The sequence below is a fragment of the Oncorhynchus nerka genome, linkage group LG2 (genome assembly GCF_034236695.1).
Source record: "Oncorhynchus nerka isolate Pitt River linkage group LG2, Oner_Uvic_2.0, whole genome shotgun sequence".
NCBI lineage: Eukaryota > Metazoa > Chordata > Actinopteri > Salmoniformes > Salmonidae > Oncorhynchus > Oncorhynchus nerka.
This window is the reverse complement of record NC_088397.1, coordinates 1,364,008-1,390,043: the sequence shown is the minus strand read 5'-3', so window position 1 is coordinate 1,390,043 and position 26,036 is coordinate 1,364,008. Positions and strand designations below refer to the sequence as shown.

Below are 26,036 nucleotides of genomic sequence, written 5' to 3'. Positions count from 1 at the left end.
ACTGGACACACACACACACTGGACACACACACACACTGGACACACACACACACTGGACACACACACACACTGGACACACACACACACTGGACACACACACACACTGGACACACACACACACACACTGGACACACACACACACACACTGGACACACACACACACACACTGGACACACACACACACACACTGGACACACACACACACTGGACACACACACACACACACTGGACACACACACACACACACTGGACACACACTGGACACACACACACACACACACACACACACTGGACACACACACACACACTGGACACACACACACACACACTGGACACACACACACACACACTGGACACACACACACACACTGGACACACACACACACACACACTGGACACACACACACACACACACACACACACTGGACACACACACACACACACACTGGACACACACACACACACACACTGGACACACACACACACACACACACACTGGACACACACACACACACACTGGACACACACACACACACTGGACACACACACACACACTGGACACACACACACACTGGACTGTGGCTGGTGTTGGAGTCACATCCAGGTGATATAAGAGCCAGTTAAAGGCTGTCTGCTTTGCTTCACGGTTTAACTGGTGGTAGACTGTCTCTGTTGCATGGCCATCATCTCTGGCATTACTATGGCAACCTTCAAGACCTGATAGCAATACTGCCCTCATCTAATTTAGTCTCTCTCCCCCCCTCCTCTCTCTCGCTCTCTCCCCCTCTCTCTTGCTCTCTCCCCCTCTCTCTCGCTCTCTCCCCCTCTCTCTCGCTCTCTCCCCCTCTCTCGCTCTCTCCCCTCTCTCTCGCTCTCTCCCCCTCTCTCTCGCTCTCTCCCCCTCTCTCTTTTTCTCTCTCCCCCTCTCTCTCGCTCTCTCTCCCTCCTCTCGCTCACTCTTTCTCCCCCTCTCTCTCTCTCTCTCCCACCAGAGAACAGTGATGAGACAGGAGTGATGGATAGTTTGCTGGAGGCTTTGCAGTCTGGAGCAGCGTTCAGAGACCGACGGAAGAGAGCACCCCGGCCCCGAGGTGAGACCTTTACAATAACTCAATACCCCTTACAATAACTCCTATACCCTCTACCTAACTCTATACCCCCTACAATAACTCCTACACCCCCTACCTAACTCAATACCCCTTACAATAACTCCAATACCCCTTACAATAACTCCTATACCCCTTACAATAACTCCTATACCCCCTACCTAACTCAATACCCCTTACAATAACTCCTGTACCCCCTACCTAACTCTATACCCCTACCTAACTCTATACCCCCTACCTAACTCAATACCCCCTACCTAACTCAATACCCCCTACCTAACTCTATACCCCCTACCTAACTCTATACCCCTACCTAACTCAATACCCCCTACCTAACTCAATACCCCCTACCTAACTCTATACCCCCTACCTAACTCTATACCCCCTACCTAACTCTATACCCCTACCTAACTCAATACCCCTACCTAACTCAATACCCCTTACAATAACTCCTGTAATTCTACCTAACTCTATACCCCTACCTAACTCTATACCCCCTACCTCACTCAATACCCCTACCTAACTCTATACCCCTACCTAACTCAATACCCCTACCTAACTCAATACCCCTACCTAACTCAATACCCCTTACAATAACTCCTGTACCCCTACCTAACTCAATACCCCTTACAATAACTCAATACCCCTTACAATACCTCCTGTACCCTACCTAACTCTATACCCCTACCTAACTCTATACCCCTACCTAACTCAATACCCCTACCTAACTCAATACCCCTTACAATAACTCCTGTACCCCCTACCTAACTCAATACCCCTTACAATAACTCAATACCCCTTACAATAACTCCTGTACCCTCTACCTAACTCAATACCCCTACCTAACTCTATACCCCTACCTAACTCTATACCCCCTACCTAACTCTATACCCCTACCTAACTCAATACCCCTTACAATAACTCCTGTACCCCTTACAATAACTCCTGTACCCCCTACCTAACTCAATACCCCTTACAATAACTCCTGTACCCCTACCTAACTCAATACCCCTTACAATAACTCAATACCCCTTACAATAACTCCTGTACCCTCTACCTAACTCAATACCCCCTACCTAACTATATACCCCTTACAATAACTCCTGTACCCCTTACAATAACTCCTGTACCCCCTACCTAACTCTATACCCCTTACAATAACTCCTGTACCCCCTACCTAACTCTATACCCCTTACAATAACTCCTGTACCCCCTACCTAACTCTATACCCCTTACAATAACTCCTGTACCCCTTATTACTGGTTCATTATTATATTACTGGTTCATTATTATATTACTGGTTCATTATTATATAGTTATTACTGGTTCATTATTATATAGTTATTACTGGTTCATTATTATATAGTTATTACTGGTTCATTATTATATTACTGGTTCATTATTATATTACTGGTTCATTATTATATTACTGGTTCATTATTATATTACTGGTTCATTATTATATAGTTATTACTGGTTCATTATTATATAGTTGTTACTGGTTCATTATTATATTACTGGTTCATTATTATATTACTGGTTCATTATTATATAGTTATTACTGGTTCATTATTATATTACTGGTTCATTATTATATAGTTATTACTGGTTCATTATTATATAGTTATTACTGGTTCATTATTATATTACTGGTTCATTATTATATAGTTATTACTGGTTCATTATTATATTACTGGTTCATTAATATATAGTTATTACTGGTTCATTATTATATTACTGGTTCATTATTATATAGTTATTACTGGTTCATTATTATATTACTGGTTCATTATTATATTACTGGTTCATTATTATATAGTTATTACTGGTTCATTATTATATTAATGGTTCATTATTATATAGTTATTACTGGTTCATTATTATATAGTTATTACTGGTTCATTATATTACTGGTTCATTATTATATTACTGGTTCATTATTATATAGTTATTACTGGTTCATTATTATATAGTTATTACTGGTTCATTATTATATTACTGGTTCATTATTATATTACTGGTTCATTATTATATAGTTATTACTGGTTCATTATTATATTACTGGTTCATTATTATATAGTTATTACTGGTTCATTATTATATTACTGGTTCATTATTATTATATAGTTATTACTGGTTCATTATTATATAGTTATTACTGGTTCATTATTATATTACTGGTTCATTATTATATAGTTATTACTGGTTCATTATTATATAGTTATTACTGGTTCATTATTATATTACTGGTTCATTATTATATAGTTATTACTGGTTCATTATTATATTACTGGTTCATTATTATATTACTGGTTCATTATTATATAGTTATTACTGGTTCATTATTATATTACTGGTTCATTATTATATTACTGGTTCATTATTATATAGTTATTACTGGTTCATTATTATATTACTGGTTCATTATTATATTACTGGTTCATTATTATATAGTTATTACTGGTTCATTATTATATTACTGGTTCATTATTATATTACTGGTTCATTATTATATAGTTATTACTGGTTCATTATTATATTACTGGTTCATTATTATATTACTGGTTCATTATTATATAGTTATTACTGGTTCATTAATATATAGTTATTACTGGTTCATTATTATATTACTGGTTCATTATTATATAGTTATTACTGGTTCATTATATTACTGGTTCATTATTATATTACTGGTTCATTATTATATAGTTATTACTGGTTCATTAATATATTACTGGTTCATTATTATATTACTGGTTCATTATTATATAGTTATTACTGGTTCATTATTATATTACTGGTTCATTATTATATAGTTATTACTGGTTCATTATTATATAGTTATTACTGGTTCATTATTATATAGTTATTACTGGTTCATTATTATATTACTGGTTCATTATTATATAGTTATTACTGGTTCATTATTATATTACTGGTTCATTATTATATTACTGGTTCATTATTATATTACTGGTTCATTATTATATAGTTATTACTGGTTCATTATTATATTACTGGTTCATTATTATATAGTTATTACTGGTTCATTATTATATAGTTATTACTGGTTCATTATTATATAGTTATTACTGGTTCATTATTATATAGTTATTACTGGTTCATTATTATATAGTTATTACTGGTTCATTATTATATAGTTATTACTGGTTCATTATTATATAGTTATTACTGGTTCATTATTATATAGTTATTACTGGTTCATTATTATATAGTTATTACTGGTTCATTATTATATAGTTATTACTGGTTCATTATTATATAGTTATTACTGGTTCATTATTATATAGTTATTACTGGTTCATTATTATATAGTTATTACTGGTTCATTATTATATAGTTATTACTGGTTCATTATTATATAGTTATTACTGGTTCATTATTATATTACTGGTTCATTATTATATAGTTATTACTGGTTCATTATTATATTACTGGTTCATTATTATATTACTGGTTCATTATTATATAGTTATTACTGGTTCATTAATATATAGTTATTACTGGTTCATTATTATATTACTGGTTCATTATTATATAGTTATTACTGGTTCATTATTATATAGTTATTACTGGTTCATTATTATATTACTGGTTCATTATTATATTACTGGTTCATTATTATATTACTGGTTCATTATTATATAGTTATTACTGGTTCATTATTATATTACTGGTTCATTATTATATTACTGGTTCATTAATATATTACTGGTTCATTATTATATAGTTATTACTGGTTCATTATTATATAGTTATTACTGGTTCATTATTATATAGTTATTACTGGTTCATTATTATATTACTGGTTCATTATTATATAGTTATTACTGGTTCATTATTATATTACTGGTTCATTATTATATTACTGGTTCATTATTATATTACTGGTTCATTATTATATAGTTATTACTGGTTCATTATTATATAGTTATTACTGGTTCATTATTATATTACTGGTTCATTATTATATTACTGGTTCATTATTATATTACTGGTTCATTATTATATAGTTATTACTGGTTCATTATTATATTACTGGTTCATTATTATATAGTTATTACTGGTTCATTATTATATTACTGGTTCATTATTATATTACTGGTTCATTATTATATAGTTATTACTGGTTCATTATTATATTACTGGTTCATTATTATATAGTTATTACTGGTTCATTATTATATTACTGGTTCATTATTATATTACTGGTTCATTATTATATAGTTATTACTGGTTCATTATTATATTACTGGTTCATTATTATATTACTGGTTCATTATTATATTACTGGTTCATTATTATATAGTTATTACTGGTTCATTATTATATTACTGGTTCATTATTATATAGTTATTACTGGTTCATTATTATATAGTTATTACTGGTTCATTATTATATTACTGGTTCATTATTATATTACTGGTTCATTATTATATAGTTATTACTGGTTCATTATTATATTACTGGTTCATTATTATATAGTTATTACTGGTTCATTATTATATTACTGGTTCATTATTATATTACTGGTTCATTATTATATTACTGGTTCATTATTATATTACTGGTTCATTATTATATAGTTATTACTGGTTCATTAATATATAGTTATTACTGGTTCATTATTATATTACTGGTTCATTATTATATAGTTATTACTGGTTCATTATATTACTGGTTCATTATTATATTACTGGTTCATTATTATATAGTTATTACTGGTTCATTATTATATTACTGGTTCATTATTATATAGTTATTACTGGTTCATTATTATATTACTGGTTCATTATTATATAGTTATTACTGGTTCATTATTATATTACTGGTTCATTATTATATTACTGGTTCATTATTATATAGTTATTACTGGTTCATTATTATATAGTTATTACTGGTTCATTATTATATAGTTATTACTGGTTCATTATTATATTACTGGTTCATTATTATATTACTGGTTCATTATTATATTACTGGTTCATTATTATATAGTTATTACTGGTTCATTATTATATTACTGGTTCATTATTATATAGTTATTACTGGTTCATTATATTACTGGTTCATTATTATATTACTGGTTCATTATTATATAGTTATTACTTGTTCATTATTATATTACTGGTTCATTATTATATAGTTATTACTGGTTCATTATTATATTACTGGTTCATTATTATATTACTGGTTCATTATTATATAGTTATTACTGGTTCATTAATATATAGTTATTACTGGTTCATTATTATATTACTGGTTCATTATTATATAGTTATTACTGGTTCATTATATTACTGGTTCATTATTATATTACTGGTTCATTATTATATAGTTATTACTGGTTCATTATTATATTACTGGTTCATTATTATATATTATTACTGGTTCATTATTATATAGTTATTACTGGTTCATTAATATATTACTGGTTCATTATTATATTACTGGTTCATTATTATATAGTTATTACTGGTTCATTATTATATTACTGGTTCATTATTATATAGTTATTACTGGTTCATTATTATATAGTTATTACTGGTTCATTATTATATAGTTATTACTGGTTCATTATTATATAGTTATTACTGATTCATTATTATATTACTGGTTCATTATTATATTACTGGTTCATTATTATATTACTGGTTCATTATTATATAGTTATTACTGGTTCATTATTATATTACTGGTTCATTATTATATAGTTATTACTGGTTCATTATTATATTACTGGTTCATTATTATATTACTGGTTCATTATTATATAGTTATTACTGGTTCATTATTATATTACTGGTTCATTATTATATTACTGGTTCATTATTATATAGTTATTACTGGTTCATTATTATATTACTGGTTCATTATTATATTACTGGTTCATTATTATATAGTTATTACTGGTTCATTAATATATAGTTATTACTGGTTCATTATTATATTACTGGTTCATTATTATATAGTTATTACTGGTTCATTATATTACTGGTTCATTATTATATAGTTATTACTGGTTCATTATTATATTACTGGTTCATTATTATATAGTTATTACTGGTTCATTATTATATAGTTATTACTGGTTCATTAATATATTACTGGTTCATTATTATATTACTGGTTCATTATTATATAGTTATTACTGGTTCATTATTATATTACTGGTTCATTATTATATAGTTATTACTGGTTCATTATTATATAGTTATTACTGGTTCATTATTATATAGTTATTACTGGTTCATTATTATATTACTGGTTCATTATTATATAGTTATTACTGGTTCATTATTATATTACTGGTTCATTATTATATTACTGGTTCATTATTATATTACTGGTTCATTATTATATAGTTATTACTGGTTCATTATTATATTACTGGTTCATTATTATATTACTGGTTCATTATTATATTACTGGTTCATTATTATATAGTTATTACTGGTTCATTATTATATTACTGGTTCATTATTATATAGTTATTACTGGTTCATTATTATATAGTTATTACTGGTTCATTATTATATAGTTATTACTGGTTCATTATTATATTACTGGTTCATTATTATATAGTTATTACTGGTTCATTATTATATTACTGGTTCATTATTATATAGTTATTACTGGTTCATTAATATATTACTGGTTCATTATTATATAGTTATTACTGGTTCATTATTATATTACTGGTTCATTATTATATAGTTATTACTGGTTCATTAATATATTACTGGTTCATTATTATATAGTTATTACTGGTTCATTAATATATTACTGGTTCATTATTATATAGTTATTACTGGTTCATTATTATATAGTTATTACTGGTTCATTATTATATTACTGGTTCATTATTATATTACTGGTTCATTATTATATAGTTATTACTGGTTCATTATTATATAGTTATTACTGGTTCATTAATATATTACTGGTTCATCATTATATTACTGGTTCATTATTATATAGTTATTACTGGTTCATTATTATATAGTTATTACTGGTTCATTATTATATTACTGGTTCATTATTATATAGTTATTACTGGTTCATTATTATATTACTGGTTCATTATATTATAGTTATTACTGGTTCATTATTGTATTGACGTTTCCACTGGTTCCAACAGATGGTCAGATGAGCCTCAGTCCCAGTTCGTACCTCCAGGTTCTGAAGCCCTGTAACCATGGTAACGACAACCCGGCCTCCGTCACAGAGCGTGTTCTGTCTGTCTGTCTGCTAACAGCCGTAAACCAGAACCGTGTATTTAAAATAGAGCAAATGGAATGTTTCGAAATAGAACGGTTCTTTCCATGAACCCTCTCGCTGTCTTCTCTACTCTGAGCTGACGACCGTCCTCTCGCTGTCTTCTCTACTCTGAGCTGACGACCGTCCTCTCGCTGTCTTCTCTACTCTGAGCTGACGACCGTCCTCTCGCTGTCTTCTCTACTCTGAGCTTACGACCGTCCTCTCGCTGTCTTCTCTACTCTGAGCTTACGACCGTCCTCTCGCTGTCTTCTCTACTCTGAGCTTACGACCGTCCTCTCGCTGTCTTCTCTACTCTGAGCTTACGACCGTCCTCTCGCTGTCTTCTCTACTCTGAGCTTACGACCGTCCTCTCGCTGTCTTCTCTACTCTGAGCTTACGACCGTCCTCTCGCTGTCTTCTCTACTCTGAGCTTACGACCGTCCTCTCGCTGTCTTCTCTACTCTGAGCTTACGACCGTCCTCTCGCTGTCTTCTCTACTCTGAGCTTACGACCGTCCTCTCGCTGTCTTCTCTACTCTGAGCTTACGACCGTCCTCTCGCTGTCTTCTCTACTCTGAGCTGACGACCGTCCTCTCGCTGTCTTCTCTACTCTGAGCTTACGACCGTTCTCTCGGCGTGTGTTTGCCTGTCTGGCTCTTCTCTGCATTTTGTGTGTGTTTCCTATGTAGTGAACTACCTCTACTTTTGACGCTGGGGCCCTCTTCTATAGGGAATAGGGGGCCCTCTTCTATAGGGAATAGGGGGCCCTCTTCTATAGGGAATAGGGGGGCCATCTTCTATAGGGAATAGGGGTCCCTCTTCTATAGGGAATAGGGGGCCCTCTTCTATAGGGAATAGGGGGGCCCTCTTCTATAGGGAATAGGGGGGCCCTATTCTATAGGGAATAGGGGGCCCTCTTCTATAGGGAATAGGGGGCCCTCTTCTATAGAGAATAGGGGGCCCTCTTCTATAGGGAATAGGGGGCCCTCTTCTATAGGAAAGTCTAGGGTTAGGCTTCCTCTTTCTACATAACAGCTGGTCTGGTGTGTTTTCATTGCTTTGAACTGGACTTCTGTCTGTCTGTGTCTGTTGGTTCCTGAGTTCAGCCCTGGGGATTCCTCTGGTACGTGTGTGTGTGTGTGTGTGTGTGTGTGTGTGTGTGTGTGTGTGTGTGTGTGTGTGCCTGCCTAGCCTGTTTCTATGTCAGTGTAGTTATGGACAGCTGTACACAGTGTTGTCTCCTGTGGTACTGGTCTCAACACACAGTACTGGTCTCAACACACAGTACTGGTCTCAACACACAGTACTGGTCTCAACACACAGTACTGGTCTCAACACACTGTACTGGTCTCAACACACAGTACTGGTCTCAACACACTGTACTGGTCTCAACACACAGTACTGGTCTCAACACACAGTACTGGTCTCAACACACTGTACTGGTCTCAACACACACACAGTACTGGTCTCAACACACACACAGTACTGGTCTCAACACACTGTACTGGTCTCAACACACAGTACTGGTCTCAACACACTGTACTGGTCTCAACACACTGTACTGGTCTCAACACACAGTACTGGTAGACCCTATAGGTCCTGGTTAATAGTAGTGCACTATATAGAGACTAGGGGTTAGACCCTATAGGTCCTGGTTAATAGTAGTGCACTATATAGAGACTAGGGGTTAGACCCTATCGGTCCTGGTTAACAGTAGTGTACTATATAGAAACTAGGGGTTAGACCCTATCGGTCCTGGTTAATAGTAGTGCACTATATAGAGACTAGGGGTTAGACCCTATAGGTCCTGGTTAATAGTAGTGCACTATATAGAGACTAGGGGGTAGACCCTATAGGTCCTGGTTAATAGTAGTGCACTATATAGAGACTAGGGGTTAGACCCTATAGGTCCTGGTTAATAGTAGTGCACTATATAGAGACTAGGGGGTAGACCCTATAGGTCCTGGTTAATAGTAGTGTACTATATAGAGACTAGGGGGTAGACCCTATAGGTCCTGGTTAATAGTAGTGCACTATATAGAGACTAGGGGGTAGACCCTATAGGTCCTGGTTAATAGTAGTGTACTATATAGAGACTAGGGGGTAGACCCTATAGGTCCTGGTTAACAGTAGTGCACTATATAGAGACTAGGGGTTAGACCCTATAGGTCCTGGTTAACAGTAGTGTACTATATAGAGACTAGGGGTTAGACCCTATCGGTCCTGGTTAACAGTAGTGTACTATATAGAGACTAGGGGTTAGACCCTATCGGTCCTGGTTAACAGTAGTGCACTATATAGGTCAAAGAGTGCCATTTGGAACACAGAAGGAGTATGCAGTATTGTTGTATGTTTTTCTGTTCTCTGAAAGATAAACGAGGCCTCTTGGTGGGCCTCCTGTCCAGGGTTTTCCTCCTCATTATAGAGACAATTAAGACATTAAGCCTTGGCCCTGTTACTTCATAATGCCTTTAATGGGGATCCCTGCCAGCTGGGTACAGGTATACATGAATAATAATTCTATCGCTCTCTCCCTCTATCTCTCTATCTAGCACTCCCTCTATCTCTCTATCTCTCTCTATCGCTCTATCTCTCTCTCCCTCTATCTCTCTATCGCTCTCTATCTAGCACTCCCTCTATCTCTATCGCTCTCTATCTAGCACTCCCTCTATCTCTCTATCGCTCTCTATCTCACACTCCCTCTATCTCTCTATCGCTCTCTATCTAGCACTCCCTCTATCTCTCTATCGCTCTCTATCTAGCACTCCCTCTCTCTCTATCGCTCTCTATCTCCCTCTCATCTATCTCTCTCTCCCTCTATCTCTATATATATTGCTCTCTATCTCCCTCTCATCTATCTCTCTCTCCCTCTATCTCTATATATATTGCTCTCTATCTCACACTCCCTCTCCATCTATCTCTCTCTATCGCTCTCTATCTCCCTCTCCATCCATCTATCTCTATATCTATTGCTCTCTATCTTACTGTTGTTCTGGTCTGACTTATCTGAAATTATATTGGATATGGGATGGAGGAAGGGAGAGAGAGAGGCGAAGAGAGAGCCAGGATGGAAGGGAGAGAGAGAGGCGAAGAGAGAGCCAGGGTGGAAGGGAGAGAGAGAGGTGAAGAGAGAGAGGCGAAGAGAGATCCAGGGTGGAAGGGAGAGAGAGAGGCGAAGAGAGAGCCAGGGTGGAAGGGAGAGAGAGAGGCGAAGAGAGAGCCAGGGTGGAAGGGATGGAGAAAGGCGAAGAGAGAGCCAGGGTGGATGGGAGAGAGAGAGGCGAAGAGAGAGCCAGGGTGGAAGGGAGAGAGAGAGGCGAAGAGAGCCAGGTGGAAGGGAGAGAGAGAGGGGAAGAGAGAGCCAGGGTGGAAGGGATGGAGAGGAAGAAAGAACGGGAGAGTTCAAGGGTGAAAGGAAGAGAGAGAGAGGAAGTGAGGGAGAGGGAGAAGGGAGAGAGAGAGAGAAGGGACAGGAAGAGAATGAGTTAGTGGCCTGGTGTGATCCATCACAGGGTGCCACAGCGTTGCCCGACCGCTCTTCACCTCATACTTAACCATCCCTCTCACATCATGTCCTACAGCAAGAAGAAACGAAGGACACAGTGCATTCTGGGACAGAAATGTCACAGAGAGAGAGGAAGCCAGAGACACACAGAAAGAGAAGGAGGAGAGAGAGAGCGAAAGAGGGGGAAGAAGAGAGAGAGCGTGCGTGATGTGCCGGCTGACTGGCTGGTGAAGGCCCCTGGGTCTCTGAGCTCCCTGGTGGTGTGGAGGTCCTGGGGCAGGGTGACTGTCCTCTACCCCCCCTGCCCTCCTCTCTCTGCCTGGGACACAGCCTCACAGACCAGGCAAGCCCCAGGCTCTGCTGTGTCACTGTAGGCCGGCCCCCTCTGCTTTCATCTCTGCCTCCTCTCCTCTGCCCCCCCCCCCCCCCCCCCAGCGCCAACATGGCTAATTAGCCCCCATCCCTCACTCCTCCCGGCCCCAACATTCATCTTCATTTCTCCCTCTGCTGTCTGCCTCTTAAATAACACTGCTCCTCCCTCCATCCCTGTGAGTGGTAACCACTCGGCCCCTCTCTCCCTTCCCTCTCTCCCTCCATCCCTGTGAGTGGTAACCACTCGGCCCCTCTCTCCTTCCCCTCCCTACCTCCGTCCCTGTGAGTGGTAACCACTCGGCCCCTCTCTCCTTCCATCCCTCCTTCCCTCTCTCCTTCCATCCCTCCTTCCCTCTCTCCTTCCATCCCTCCTTCCCTCTCTCCTTCCACATCTCCTTCCCTCCCTCCATCCATCCCTCCCTCCATCCCTGTGAGTGGTAACCACTGGCCCCTCTCCTTCCCTCCCTCCTTCCATCCCTCCTTCCATCCCTCCTCCATCCCTGTGAGTGGTAACCACTCTGCCCCTCTCTCCTTCCATCCTCCTTCCCTCCCTCCATCCATCCCTCCCTCCATCCCTGTGAGTGGTAACCACTCGCCCCTCTCTCCTTCCATCCTCCTTCCATCCCTCCCTCCATCCCTGTGAGTGGTAACCACTCGGCCCCTCTCTCCTTCCATCCCTCCTTCCCTCCCTCCATCCATCCCTCCCTCCATCCCTGTGAGTGGTAACCACTCGGCCCCTCTCTCTCCTTCCCTCCCTCCTTCCATCCCTCCTTCCCTCCCTCCTTCCATCCCCTGTGAGAGGTAACCACTCGGCCCCTCTCTCCTTCCATCCCTCCTTCCCTCCTCCTTCCATCCCTCCTTCCTCCCTCCTTCCATCCCTCCTTCCCCTCCCTCATTCCATCCCTCCTTCCCCTCCTCCATCCCTGTGAGTGGTAACCACTCGGCCCCTCCCTCCCTCCTTCCATCCCTCCTTCCCTCCCTCCTTCCATCCCTGAGTGGTAACCACTGCGGCCCCTCTCTCCTTCCATCCCTCCTTCCTCCCTCCTTCCCTCCCTCCTTCCCTCCCTCCTCCCTCCTCCCTCCTTCCCTCCCTCCCTCCCTCCTCCCTCCTTCCCTCCCTCCCCCTCCCTCCCCTCCCTCCTTCCCTCCCTCCCTCCTTCCCTCCCTCCTTCCATCCTCCTTCCCTCCCTCCTTCCATCCCTCCTTCCCTCCCCCTCCCTCCTTCCCTCCCTCCTTCCATCCCTCCTTCCCTCTCTCCCTTCCATCCCTCCTTCCATCCCTCCTTCCATCCCTCCTTCCCTCCCTTCTTCCATCCCTCCTTCCTCCTTCTTCCATCCCTCCTTCCCTCCCTCCTTCCTCCTCCTCCTTCCCTCTCTCCTTCCATCCCTCCTTCCCTCTCTCCTTCCATCCCTTCTTCCATCCCTCCTTCCCTCCCTTCTTCCCATCCCTCCTTCCCTCCCTCCTTCCCTCCCTCCTTCCCTCTCTCCTTCCATCCCTCCTTCCCTCTCTCCTTCCATCCCTCCTTCCCTCTCTCCTTCCATCCTCCTTCCCTCTCTCCTTCCATCCCTCCTTCCCTCTCTCCTTACATCCTCCTTCCTCCTCCTTACATCCCTCCCTCCCTTCATTGGGCTCCTGAGTGGCGCAGCGGTCTAAAAGGCACTGCATCTCAGTACTAGAGGCGTCACTATAGTCCCTGGTTCGAATCCAGGCTGTCACAACCGGCTGTGATTGGGTGTCCCGTAGGGCGCGCACAATTCACCCAGCGTGGTCCGGGTTTGGCCGGTGTAGGCCTGTCATTTTAAATAAGAATTTGTTCTTAACTGACTAACTGACTAGTTAAATATTATTATTATTATTTTTAAATCTGGTACCTGCCTAGCCGACACAGTCACTCCCTTGGCCCCTCTTTACCCTGTCAGTACCATGACCCGTCCAGAGTTAGAGGACAGAGACAGTCAGTACCATGACCCATCCAGAGTTACAGGACAGAGACAGTCCCCAGTCAGTACCATGACCCGTCCCAGAGTTACAGGACAGTCCCCAGTCAGTACCATGACCCGTCCAGAGTTACAGGACAGTCCCCAGTCAGTACCATGACCCGTCCAGGTTACAGGACAGTCCCCAGTCAGTACCTTGACCCATCCAGAGTTACAGGACAGTCCCCAGTCAGTACCATGACCCATCCAGAGTTACAGGACAGTCCCCAGTCAGTACCATGACCCATCCAGAGTTACAGGACAGAGACAGTCCCCAGTCAGTACCATGACCCATCCAGAGTTACAGGACAGAGACAGTCCCAGTCAGTACCATGACCCGTCCAGAGTTACAGGACAGAGACAGTCCCCAGTCAGTACCATGACCCGTCCAGAGTTACAGGACAGTCCCCAGTCAGTACCATGACCCATCCAGAGTTACAGGACAGTCCCCAGTCAGTACCATGACCCATCCAGAGTTACAGGACAGAGACAGTCCCCTGTCAGTACCATGGCCCGTCCAGAGTTACAGGACAGAGACAGTCCCCAGTCAGTACCATGACCCATCCAGAGTTACAGGACAGTCCCAGTCAGTACCATGACCCATCCAGAGTTACAGGACAGTCCCCAGTCAGTACCATGACCCGTCCAGAGTTACAGGACAGAGACAGTCCCCAGTCAGTACCATGACCCATCCAGAGTTACAGGACAGAGACAGTCCCCAGTCAGTACCATGACCCATCCAGAGTTACAGGGACAGAGACAGTCCCCAGTCAGTACCATGACCCATCCAGAGTTACAGGACAGAGACAGTCCCCAGTCAGTACCATGACCCGTCCAGAGTTACAGGACAGAGACAGTCCCCAGTCAGTACCATGACCCATCCAGAGTTACAGGACAGTCCCCAGTCAGTACCATGACCCATCCAGAGTTACAGGACAGAGACAGTCCCCAGTCAGTACCATGACCCACAGAGTTACAGGACAGAGACAGTCCCCAGTCAGTACCATGACCCATCCAGAGTTATAGGACAGAGACAGTCCCCAGTCAGTACCATGACCCACCCAGATTTACAGGACAGAGACAGTCAGTACCATGACCCGTCCAGAGTTACAGGACAGAGACAGTCCCCAGTCAGTACCATGACCCATCCAGAGTTAGAGGACAGTCCCCAGTCAGTACCATGACCCATCCAGAGTTACAGGACAGAGACAGTCCCCAGTCAGTACCATGACCCACCCAGAGTTACAGGACAGAGACAAGTCAGTACCATGACCCGTCCAGAGTTACAGGACAGTCCCAGTCAGTACCATGACCCATCAGAGTTACAGGACAGTCCCCAGTCAGTACCATGACCCATCCAGAGTTAGTGTCTGTGTGTGTCAGAGCATAAGTAACTCAGTCTGTTGAGTCTAATCAGGACCAGTTGGTGTATATGCTGTGTATATGCTGTGTATCTGCTGTGCTTTAGGGAGACACAGAGATGTTGATGAGGGGAGGGGACTGAACAGATCGATCATTTTGATAGGTTGACTGATTTTAATCAGGCAGCAAGCAAGGGAACGGTTGTCTTGGTAACATGTTGAATTAAGATAAGGGAACAGTAGTCTTGGTAACATGTTGAATTAAGATAAGGGAACAGTTGTCTTGGTAACATGTTGAATTAAGATAAGGGAACATAAGAATTAAGATAAGGGAACAGTAGTCTTGGTAACATGTTGAATTAAGATAAAAGGGAACAGTAGTCTTGGTAACATGTTGAATTAAGATAAGGAATGGTTGTCTTGGTTACATGTTGAATTAAGATAAGGGAACACTAGTCTTTGTAACATGTTGAATTAAGATAAGGGAACAGTAGTCTTGGTAACATGTTGAATTAAGATAAGGGAACAGTAGTCTTGGTAACATGTTGAATTAAGATAAGGGAACAGTATTCTTGGTAACATGTTGAATTAAGACAAGGGAACAGTAGTATTGGTAATATGTTGAATTAAGATAAGGGAATGGTTGTCTTGTGTTTATGTTGAATTAAGATAAGGGAATGGTTGTCTTGGTAACATGTTGAATTAAGATAAGGGAATGGTAGTCTTGACAACATGTTGAATTAAGATAAGGAATGGTTGTCTTGGTAACATGTTGAATTAAGATAAAGGAATGGTTTGTCTTGGTAACATGTTGAATTAAGATAAGGGAACAGTAGTCTTGGTAACATGTTGAATTAAGATAAGGAATGGTTGTCTTGGTAACATGTTGAATTAAGATAAGGAAACAGTAGTATTGGTAACATGTTGAATTAAGATAAGGGAACAGTAGTATTGGTAACATGTTGAATTAAGATAAGGGAACATGTTGAATTAAGATAAGGGAACAGTAGTATTGGTAACATGTTGAATTAAGATAAGGGAACATGTTGAATTAAGACAAGGGAACAGTAGTCTTGGTTACATGTTGAATTAAGATAAGGGAACAGTAGTCTTTGTAACATGTTGAATTAAGATAAGGGAACAGTAGTCTTTGTAACATGTTGAATTAAGATAAGGGAACAGTAGTATTGGTAACATGTTGAATTAAGATAAGGAACATGTTGAATTGAGATAAGGAACAGTAGTCTTGGTTACATGTTGAATTAAGATAAGGGAACATGTTGAATTAAGATAAGGGAACAGTAGTCTTGGTTACATGTTGAATTAAGATAAGGGAACATGTTGAATTAAGATAAGGGAACAGTAGTATTGGTAACATGTTGAATTAAGATAAGGGAACATGTTGAATTAAGATATGAAACAGTAGTATTGGTAAATATGTTGAATTAAGATAAGGGAACATGTTGAATTAAGATAAGGGAACAGTAGTCTTGGTTACATGTTGAATTAAGATAAGGAACATGTTGAATTAAGATAAGGGAACAGTAGTCTTGGTTACATGTTGAATTAAGATAAGGAACATGTTGAATTAAGATAAGGGAACAGTAGTCTTGGTTACATGTTGAATTAAGACAAGGGAACAGTAGTCTTGGTTACATGTTGAATTAAGATAAGGAATGGTTGTCTTGGTAACATGTTGAATTAAGATAAGGGAACATGTTGAATTAAGATAAGGGAACATGTTGAATTAAGATAAGGGAACAGTAGTCTTGGTAACATGTTGAATTAAGATAAGGGAACATGTTGAATTAAGATAAGGGAATGGTTGTCTTGGTTACATGTTGAATTAAGGCTTGTAAAATCTTACTTTAATCTACTGAGGTTGGAGGTGAGCTCTCTCCTTGCAATGTTGAATCAACCACACACACACACACACACACACACACTAGTGTATAGTGTGATCCTCGTCCCCTGCTGTGTGTGTGTGAGGGGAAGCCCAGCCAGGCTCTAAAGGAGTAACTGGGTCGTTCTGAGGAGGAGGGGATTACCTCAGATGTCTTTAGTGATACCCGACCTCACAATGATCATGGATGGATGGTCTACTTCTGAGTTAGAGCTTGAAATGGAGGGAAGGGGGGCAGACTGAAAGGCTCCTGAACCTCGCTGTGGGAAATGAAAACCACAGGACATCTCTTCTACCTGCAGGAGGTTCTGGGAGCTCAAACCAAAAGCCAAGACGTCGGCAGAAACACTCATCCGTTTCCTTCCAGAATAGGTTGTAAGTAGCAGATTGTTCCAGAAGACTCTTCTTGTTCCTGATGAAGAGACGACCCGGTCTGGGATCTGAACTTTGACCTGTTAAACACTACTTTGTTCTTCCAGTAGACTCTTTATTCCCCGTGCTTAGTGCTCTTTATTCCCCATGCTTAGAGCTCTTTATTCCCCATGCTTAGAGCTCTTTAATCCCCGTGCTTAGAGCTCTTTATTCCCCGTGCTTAGAGCTCTTTATTCCCCGTGCTTAGAGCTCTTTATTCCCCGTGCTTAGAGCTCTTTATTCCCCGTGCTTAGAGCTTTTTATTCCCCGTGCTTAGAGCTCTTTATTCCCCGTGCTTAGAGCTCTTTATTCCCCGTGCTTAGTGCTCTTTATTCCCCGTGCTTAGTGCTCTTTATTCCCCGTGCTTAGAGCTCTTTATTCCCCGTGCTTAGAGCTCTTTATTCCCCATGCTTAGAGCTCAGTCTATCAGATGGTAGAGGTTATAACAGATGGTTATAACAGTTATACTGTAATAGGTGGAGGGGTTAGTGGGATCCCTCTCCTCAGTGTATCAGATGGTAGAGGTTATACAGTTATACTGTAATAGGTGAGGGTTAGTGGGATCCCTCTCCTCAGTCTATCAGATGGTAGAGGTTATAACAGGTGGTTATAACAGTTATACTGTAATAGGTGGAGGGGTTAGTGGGATCCCTCCTCTCCTCAGTCTATCAGATGGTAGAGGTTATAACAGGTGGTTATAACAGTTATACTGTAATAGGTGGAGGGGTTAGTGGGATCCCTCCTCTCCTCAGTCTATCAGATGGTAGAGGTTATAACAGGTGGAGGGGTTAGTGGGATCCCTCCTCTCCTCAGTCTATCAGATGGTAGAGGTTATAACAGGTGGTTATAACAGTTATACTGTAATGGGTGGAGGGGTTAGTGGGATCCCTCCTCTCCCTCAGTCTATCAGATGGTAGAGGTTATAACAGGTGGTTATAACAGTTATACTGTAATAGGTGGAGGGGTTAGTGGGATCCCTCCTCTCCTCAGTGTATCAGATGGTAGAGGTTATAACAGGTGGTTATAACAGTTATACTGTAATAGGTGGAGGGGTTAGTGGGATCCCTCTCCTCAGTGTATCAGATGGTAGAGGTTATAACAGGTGGTTATAACGAAGGCATACTGTAATAGGTGGAGGGTTAGTGGGATCCCTCTCCTCAGTCTATCAGATGGTAGAGGTTATAACAGGTGGAGGGGTTAGTGGGATCCCTCCTCTCCTCAGTCTATCAGATGGTAGAGGTTATAACAGGTGGAGGGGTTAGTGGGATCCCTCTCCTCAGTCTATCAGATGGTAGGGGTTATAACAGGTGGTTATAACAGTTATACTGTAATAGGTGGAGGGGTTAGTGGGATCCCTCCTCTCTTCAGTCTATCAGATGGTAGAGGTTATAACAGTTATACTGTAATAGGTGGAGGGGTTAGTGGGATCCCTCTCCTCAGTGTATCAGATGGTAGAGGTTATAACAGTTATACTGTAATAGGTGGAGGGGTTAGTGGGATCCCTCTCCTCAGTCTATCAGATGGTAGAGGTTATAACAGGTGGTTATAACAGTTATACTGTAATAGGTGGAGGGGTTAGTGGGATCCCTCCTCTCCTCAGTCTATCAGATGGTAGAGGTTATAACAGGTGATTACAACAGTTATACTGTAATAAACTTAATCTGAGACCGTTAGGATGATTCAGACTCAGTCTCAATCCTTTTTCCTCCTCTCTCTCTACCTTTGTCTCTCTACCTTTCTCTCTTTCATCCTCTCTCTACCTCTCTCTCTGTCTCTCTCTCTACCTCTCCTCCCCTCCCTCCCTCCCTACCCCTCCCTCTCTCCCCTCCCCTCCCTCCCTCCCTACCCCTCCTCTCTCCCCTCCCTCCCTCTCTCCCTCCCTCCCTAGCCCTCCCTCCTCCCTCCCTCCCCTAGCTCCCTCCCTCTCTCCCTCCCTCCCTAGCCCTCCCTCTCTCCCTCCCTCCCTAGCCCTCCCTCTCCCTCCCTCCCTACCCCTCCCTCCTCCCTACCCCTCCCTCCCTTAGCCCTCCCCTCTCTCCCTCCCTCCCTACCCCTCCCTCTCTCCCTCCCTCCCTACCCCTCCCCTCCCTAGCCCTCCCTCTCCCCTCCCTCCCTACCCCCTCCCTCCCTACCCCTCCCTCCTCCCCTCCCTCCCTACCCCTCCTCTCTCCCTACCCCTCCCTCCCTACCCCCTCCCTCTCTCCCCTACCCCTCCCTCCCTACCCTCCCTCCCTCCCTACCCCCTCCCTCCCTCCCTCCCTCCCCTCCCTCTCTCCTTTCTTCCCTTCCCCTCCTCTCCCCTTACCCCTCCCCTCTCTCCTCCCTCCCTACCCCTCCCTCTCCTCCTCTCCCTTTACTCCCTTCCTCTCTCCCTTCCCTCCTCCCTCCTCTCTTTACCTCCCTTCTTCTCCTCCTCCCTACTCCTCCTTCCCCTCCCTACCTCCCCTCCCTACCTCTCCTCCTCCCTACCCCCTCTCCTCCCTACCCCTCCCTCTCTCCCCTTTCCCTCTCCTCCTCTCTCCCTACCCCTCCTCTCTCCCTCCCTCCCTACTCCCTCCTTCTCTCCCTCCCTCCCTCCCTCCCCTCCCTACCCCCTCTCCCTCCCTCTCCCTACCCCTCCCTCTCTCCTTCCCTCCCTACCTCTCCTCTCTCCCTCCCTCCCTACCCTCCCTCCCCTCCCTCTCCCTCCCTACCTCTCTCTCTCCCTCCCTACTCCCTCCCTCTCTCTCTCTCCCTCTCCCCTACCCCTCCCTCTCTCCCTCCCTCCCTACTCTCCCTCCCTCCCCTTCCCTCTCTCTCCCTCTCCCTCCCTACCCTCCCTCTCTCCCTCCCTCCCTCCCTCCCTACCCCTCCCTCCCCTCCCTACCCTCCCTCTCTCCCTCCCTCCCTACCCCTCCTCTCTCCCTCCCCTCCCTCCCTCCCTACCCTCCCTCTCCCTCCCTCCCTACCTCCCTCCTCTCCCTCCCTCCTCTCTCCCTCACCCCTCCCCTCTCTCCTCTCTCCCTACCCTCCCTCCCTAGCCCTCCTCTCTCCTCCCTCCCTACCCTCCTCCCTAGCCTCCCTCTCCCTCCTCCTCCCTACCCTCCCTCCCTACCCCTCCTCTCTCCTCCCTCCCTACCCCTCCCTCCCTACCCTCCTCTCTCCCTACCCCCCCTCCCTACCTCCCTCCCCCTCTACTCCCTCCTCCCTACCCTCCTCCTCCTCCCTACCCCTCCCTCTCTCTCCCTCTCCTACCTTCCCTCCCTCCTCCCTACTCCTCCTCTACCTCCCTCCTCTATCCCTCTCTCCTTTCTCTCTCCTCCTCCCCACCTCCTCTCTCTCCTCCTCCCTACCTCTCCCTCTCCTCCCTCCCTCCTTCTACCCCCTCCCTCTCCCTCCACTCCTCCTCCCTCCCCTACCCTCCTCTCTCCCTCCCTCCCTACCCCTCCCCTCTCCCTCCCTCCCTACCCTCCCCTCTCTCCCTCCCTCCCTACCCCTCCCTCTCTCCCTCCCTCCCTACCCTCCCTCCCTCCCTACCCCTCCCTCTCCCTCCCTCCCTACCCCTCCCTCCTCTCCCTCCCTCCCTACCCCTCCCTCTCCCTCCCTCCCTACCCCTCCCTCTCCCTCTCTCCTCCCTACTCCCTCCCTCTCTCTCTCCTCCTCCCTACCCTCCCTCCCTCCTCCCTCCCCACCCCTCCCTCCCTACCCCCTCCCTCTCTCCCCTCCCTCCCTACCCCTCCTCTCTCCCCTCCCTCCCTCCTCTACCCTCCCTCTCTCCCTCCCTCCCCCCACCTCCTCTCTCTCCCTCCCTCCCCCTACCCCTCCCTCTCTCTCCTCCCTCCCTCCCTATCCCTCCCTCCCTCCCTCTCCCTATCCCTCCCTCCCTCCCTACCTCCCTCCTCTCCCTCCTCCTCCCTACCCCTCCCTCTCTCCCTCACCCCTCCTCCTCCCTCTCCCCTCCCCTCCCTACCCCTCCCTCTCTCCCTCCCTACACCCCTCCCTCCTCCTTCAGATAAGTCTAGAAGATGTGTTATAGCAGAGAGGAGTTGAAACCAAAGTCAGAGTAAAGTAGGGGTGTGTGTGTGTACATATTTTACTATACCTGTCAGTAACAGAAGTCCTCACTAGAATAGTAAAACCAACTCAAATTCGTAGAGATGTGGGCATTTTGCCAGTCTTCACTTGTAAAAATACTATTTAGGCTTATGGGTTTAGGAGAAATAGGATTTTGAATGGGAATCAATTGCTGGTCCCCAGAAAGTCCTCCTCTCTCCTCCTCCTCTCCTCCTCCTCTCCTCCTCTCCTCCACCTCCTCTCCTCCCACCTCCTCTCCTCCTCCCCTCCTCCCTCTCCTCCACCTCCTCTCCTCCTCCTCCTCCCTCTCCCCTCCACCTCCTCTCCTCCTCCCCTCCTCCTCTCCTCCACCCTCCTCCTCTCCTCCACCCCTCCTCCTCTCCTCCACCTCCAGTCCTCCTCCTCCTCCTCTCCTCCACCTCCTCCCCTCCCTCCTCTCCTCCACCTCCTCTCCTCCTCCTCCCCTCCACCTCCTCCACTCCTCCTCCCCTCCACCTCCTCCCTCCCTCCACCTCCCTCCACCTCCTCCACTCCTCCTCCTCCACTTCTCCCTCCACTCCTCCTCTCCTCCACCTCCTCCACTCCTCCTCCCTCCTCCACCTCCTCCCTTCCTCCCCTCCCTCCTCCTCCTCCCCTCCCCTCCTCCTCCCTCCCCTCCCTCCTCTCTCCTCCTCCTCCTCCTCCTCCTCCACCTCCTCCCTCCTCCCCTCCTCCTCCTCCTCCCTCCCCACCCCACCTCCCTCCCCCTCCTCCTCTCCCCTCCTCCCCACCACCTCCCCCCCCTCCCTCCTCCCTCCCTCCCTCCTCCCTCTCCTCTCTCTCCTCCTCCCCTCCTCCTCTCCTCCTCCTCTCACCCCTCCTCCTCCCTCCTCCTCTCCTCCACCTCCTCCTCTCCTCCACCTCCCTCCCTCCCTCCCCTCCCCTCCCCTCCTCCTCCCCTCCACCTCCTCCACTCCACCTCCCCCTCCACCTCCTCCCCCCACCTCCCTCCACTCCTCCCCTCCACCTCCTCTCTCCACTCCACCTCCTCCTCCACCTACTCTCCACCTCCTCACTCCACCTCCCTCCACCTCCTCCTCCCCTCCTCCTCCCCTCCTCCTCTCCTCCCCTCCCCTCCTCCTCCTCCACCTCCTCCACTCCTCCTCCCCTCCACTCCTCCCCTCCTCCCTCCCCTCCACCTCCGCCGCCCCGTCCCTCCCTCTCCCTCCTCCTCCCCACCACCTCCTCCCCTCCTCCTCTCCTCCTCCCTCCCTCCCCTCCTCCTCTCTCCTCCTCCTCCCCACCACCTCCTCCTCCCTCCTCCCCACCACCTCTCCTCTCCTCCTCCTCCCCACCACCTCCCTCCTCCCCTCCTCCCCACCACCTCCCTCTCCCCCTCCCCACCCACCACCTCTCTCCCCTCCTCCCCACCACCTCCTCCTCTCCCCTCCTCCCCACCACCTCCTCTCCCCCTCCTCCTCATCTCCTTCTCCTCCTTCTCCTCCCTCCCTCCTCCTCCCCACCACCTCCTCTCCCCTCCTCCCCACCACCTCCTCTCCCTCCTCCTCATCTCCCCTCTCCTCCTCCCTCCTCCCCCTCTCCTCCTCCTCCTCCCCACTCCCCTCTCCTCCCCTCCTCCTCCTGTCCTCCTCCTCCTCTCCCTCCCCCCTCCTCCTCCTGTCCTCATCCTCTCCTCCTCATCCTCCTCTCCTCTCTCCCTCCTCCCCCTCCTCCTCCTGTCCCTCCCTCCTCCTCTCCTCCCCCCCTCCTCCTCCTGTCCTCATCCTCTTTCCTCCTCATCCTCCTCCTCCTCTCTCCCTCCTCCTCCCTCCTCCTCCCTTCCCCCTCCACCTTCCTCCCTCCCCTCCACTCCACTCCTCCCTCTCCCCCTCCTCCTCTCTCTCTCCTCCCTCCCCCTCCTCTCCCCTCCCTCCTCTCTCCCTCCTTACCCATCCTCCCAAACATAAGCAGAAAAGTGGATGATATTCAATCACTTTACTGAGCGTGTTCTCTGACAGAGACAAGGTGTGTGTGTGTGTGTGTGTGTGTGTGTGTGTGTGTGTGTGTGTTGAGGTGTGTGTGTGTGTGATGTGTGTGTGTGTGTGTGCAGAGCAGTCTCCTTTCTCTCTGTCCGTGCTGCAGTTTAATTGATGTTTCATGTCGTTGTTCTAAAAGTCTGTCAAATCAGGTGATTTATCTCTGTTTTCTCTGCAGTACATCTACACACACACACACACCTCAACACACACACCACACACACCTCAACACACACACACACACACCTCAAACACACAAACACACACACACTCAACACACACACACACACACCTCAACACACACACACACCTCTACACACACACACACACACACCTCAACACACACACACACACACCTCAAACACACACACACACACACCCCTCAACACACACACACACTCAACACACACACACACACGCCTCAAACACACAAACACACAACTCAACACACCTCAAACACACAAACGCACACACCTCAACACACACACCTCAATCACTACACACACACTCAAACGCACACACCAAGCGTTCCTACCTGCCTTTAGGCTGGGACCGTAGTCCTCTATGCAACGACAAGCCACATCTGAAGGGAGGTGTGTTGTTAACTCCTCAGCAGAAGTCCCAGAGGGTCATTTTCCTCGGGACCATAACAACAACAAGGGCTTGTTTCATGTGTACCCCTGGCATACTTGAATCACAGTCACCACCAATCGATTGAAGTGCACTATGTAGGGAATAGGTTGCCATTTGGGACACATTGAAAAGAGTGAAAAGGAGCCTGGAGTACCCAAAGGCCTGAGCAGAGTAGATCAGAGCAAATCTCCCGCCCAGCCAACCCCAGCATCCTCACCTCGGGGATCCCCAGCATCCTCACCTCGGGACCCCCCAGCATCCTCACCTCGGGACCCCCAGCATCCTCACCTCGGGACCCCCAGCATCCTCACCTCGAGGATCCCCAGCATCCTCACCTCCGGGAACCCCAGCATCCTCACCTCGGGATCCCCAGCATCCTCACCTCGGGAACCCCCAGCATCCTCACCTCGGGGACTCCAGCATCCTCACCTCGGGGACCCCCAGCATCCTCACCTCGGGGACTCCAGCATCCTCACCTCGGGGATCCCCAGCATCCTCACCTCGGGGACCCCCAGCATCCTCACCTCGGGGACTCCAGCATCCTCACCTCGGGGATCCCCAGCATCCTCACCTCAGGGACCCCCAGCATCCTCACCCCTGAGTTACCCTCTGCTGAGCTACTACCCTCTGCCGGGCAGCTACCCTCTGCTGAGCTACCCTCTGCTGAGCTGCCTCAGCTGCCTGGGATTGCCTATCTCTGCTGAGCTGCCCTCCTGCCACTCTGCTGGGCTACCCCTCTGCCACTCTGCTGAGCTACCACTATCTGCCTCTGCTGGGCTACCCTCTGCCCCTGCAGGGCTGCCCTCTGCTGGAGCTACCATCTGTCTGGACTGCCTCTGCTGGGACTGCCACTTCTGCCCTCTGCTGAGCTTGCCCTCTGCCTCCTGCGGAGCTCTGCCACTCTGCTGAGGCTGCCCTCCGCCACTCTGCTGAGGCTACCCTCTGCTGAGTTACCTCTACCCCTCTGCTGAGCTACCTCTGCCTCACGACGCCAGGACAGCGGAGTCAATCACCACTGGAGACACCTGAAATCCCCACCTCTTTAAGGAATACCTAGGATAGGATAATGTAATCCTTCTCCATCCCCCCTTAAAAGATTTAGATGCACTATTGGCAAAGTGGCTGCTCCACTGGATGTCTGTAGGTGAATGCACCAATTTGTAAGTCGCTCTTTGGATGGAGCGTCTGCTAAATAACTTAAATATGAAATGTAATGTAAATGTATTAACAGACTGCCCTCTGTGCAGACTGCCCTCTGCCTCTGCTGGTTGCCCTCCTGTACTGACTACCCTCTGCTAGACTGCCTCTGTGGTTGCTATCTTATACTCTGCTGGGCTGCACTCTGCTGAGACTGCCCTCCTGCCACTCTGCCCGGGGCTGCCTGTCCTGCTCGGGTTGCCCTCTGCCCTCTGCTGGGCTAC

At 45.5% G+C, this 26,036-nt stretch overlaps 1 protein-coding gene across 1 annotated transcript in view; it reads left to right on the top strand.

Moving 5' to 3' along the window:
- Positions 1 to 995: 995 nt before the first annotated feature.
- The window catches only part of LOC135572533 (protein diaphanous homolog 3-like), a 411,549-nt gene continuing 386,508 nt past the window's right edge, over positions 996 to 26,036 (top strand). The window contains exons 1-2 of the mRNA XM_065020654.1: positions 996 to 1,091; positions 8,269 to 8,328. Coding sequence (XP_064876726.1) covers positions 1,016 to 1,091; positions 8,269 to 8,328 — 136 coding nt within the window. The 5' untranslated portion in view covers positions 996 to 1,015. The remainder of the gene's footprint in view (positions 1,092 to 8,268; positions 8,329 to 26,036) is intronic.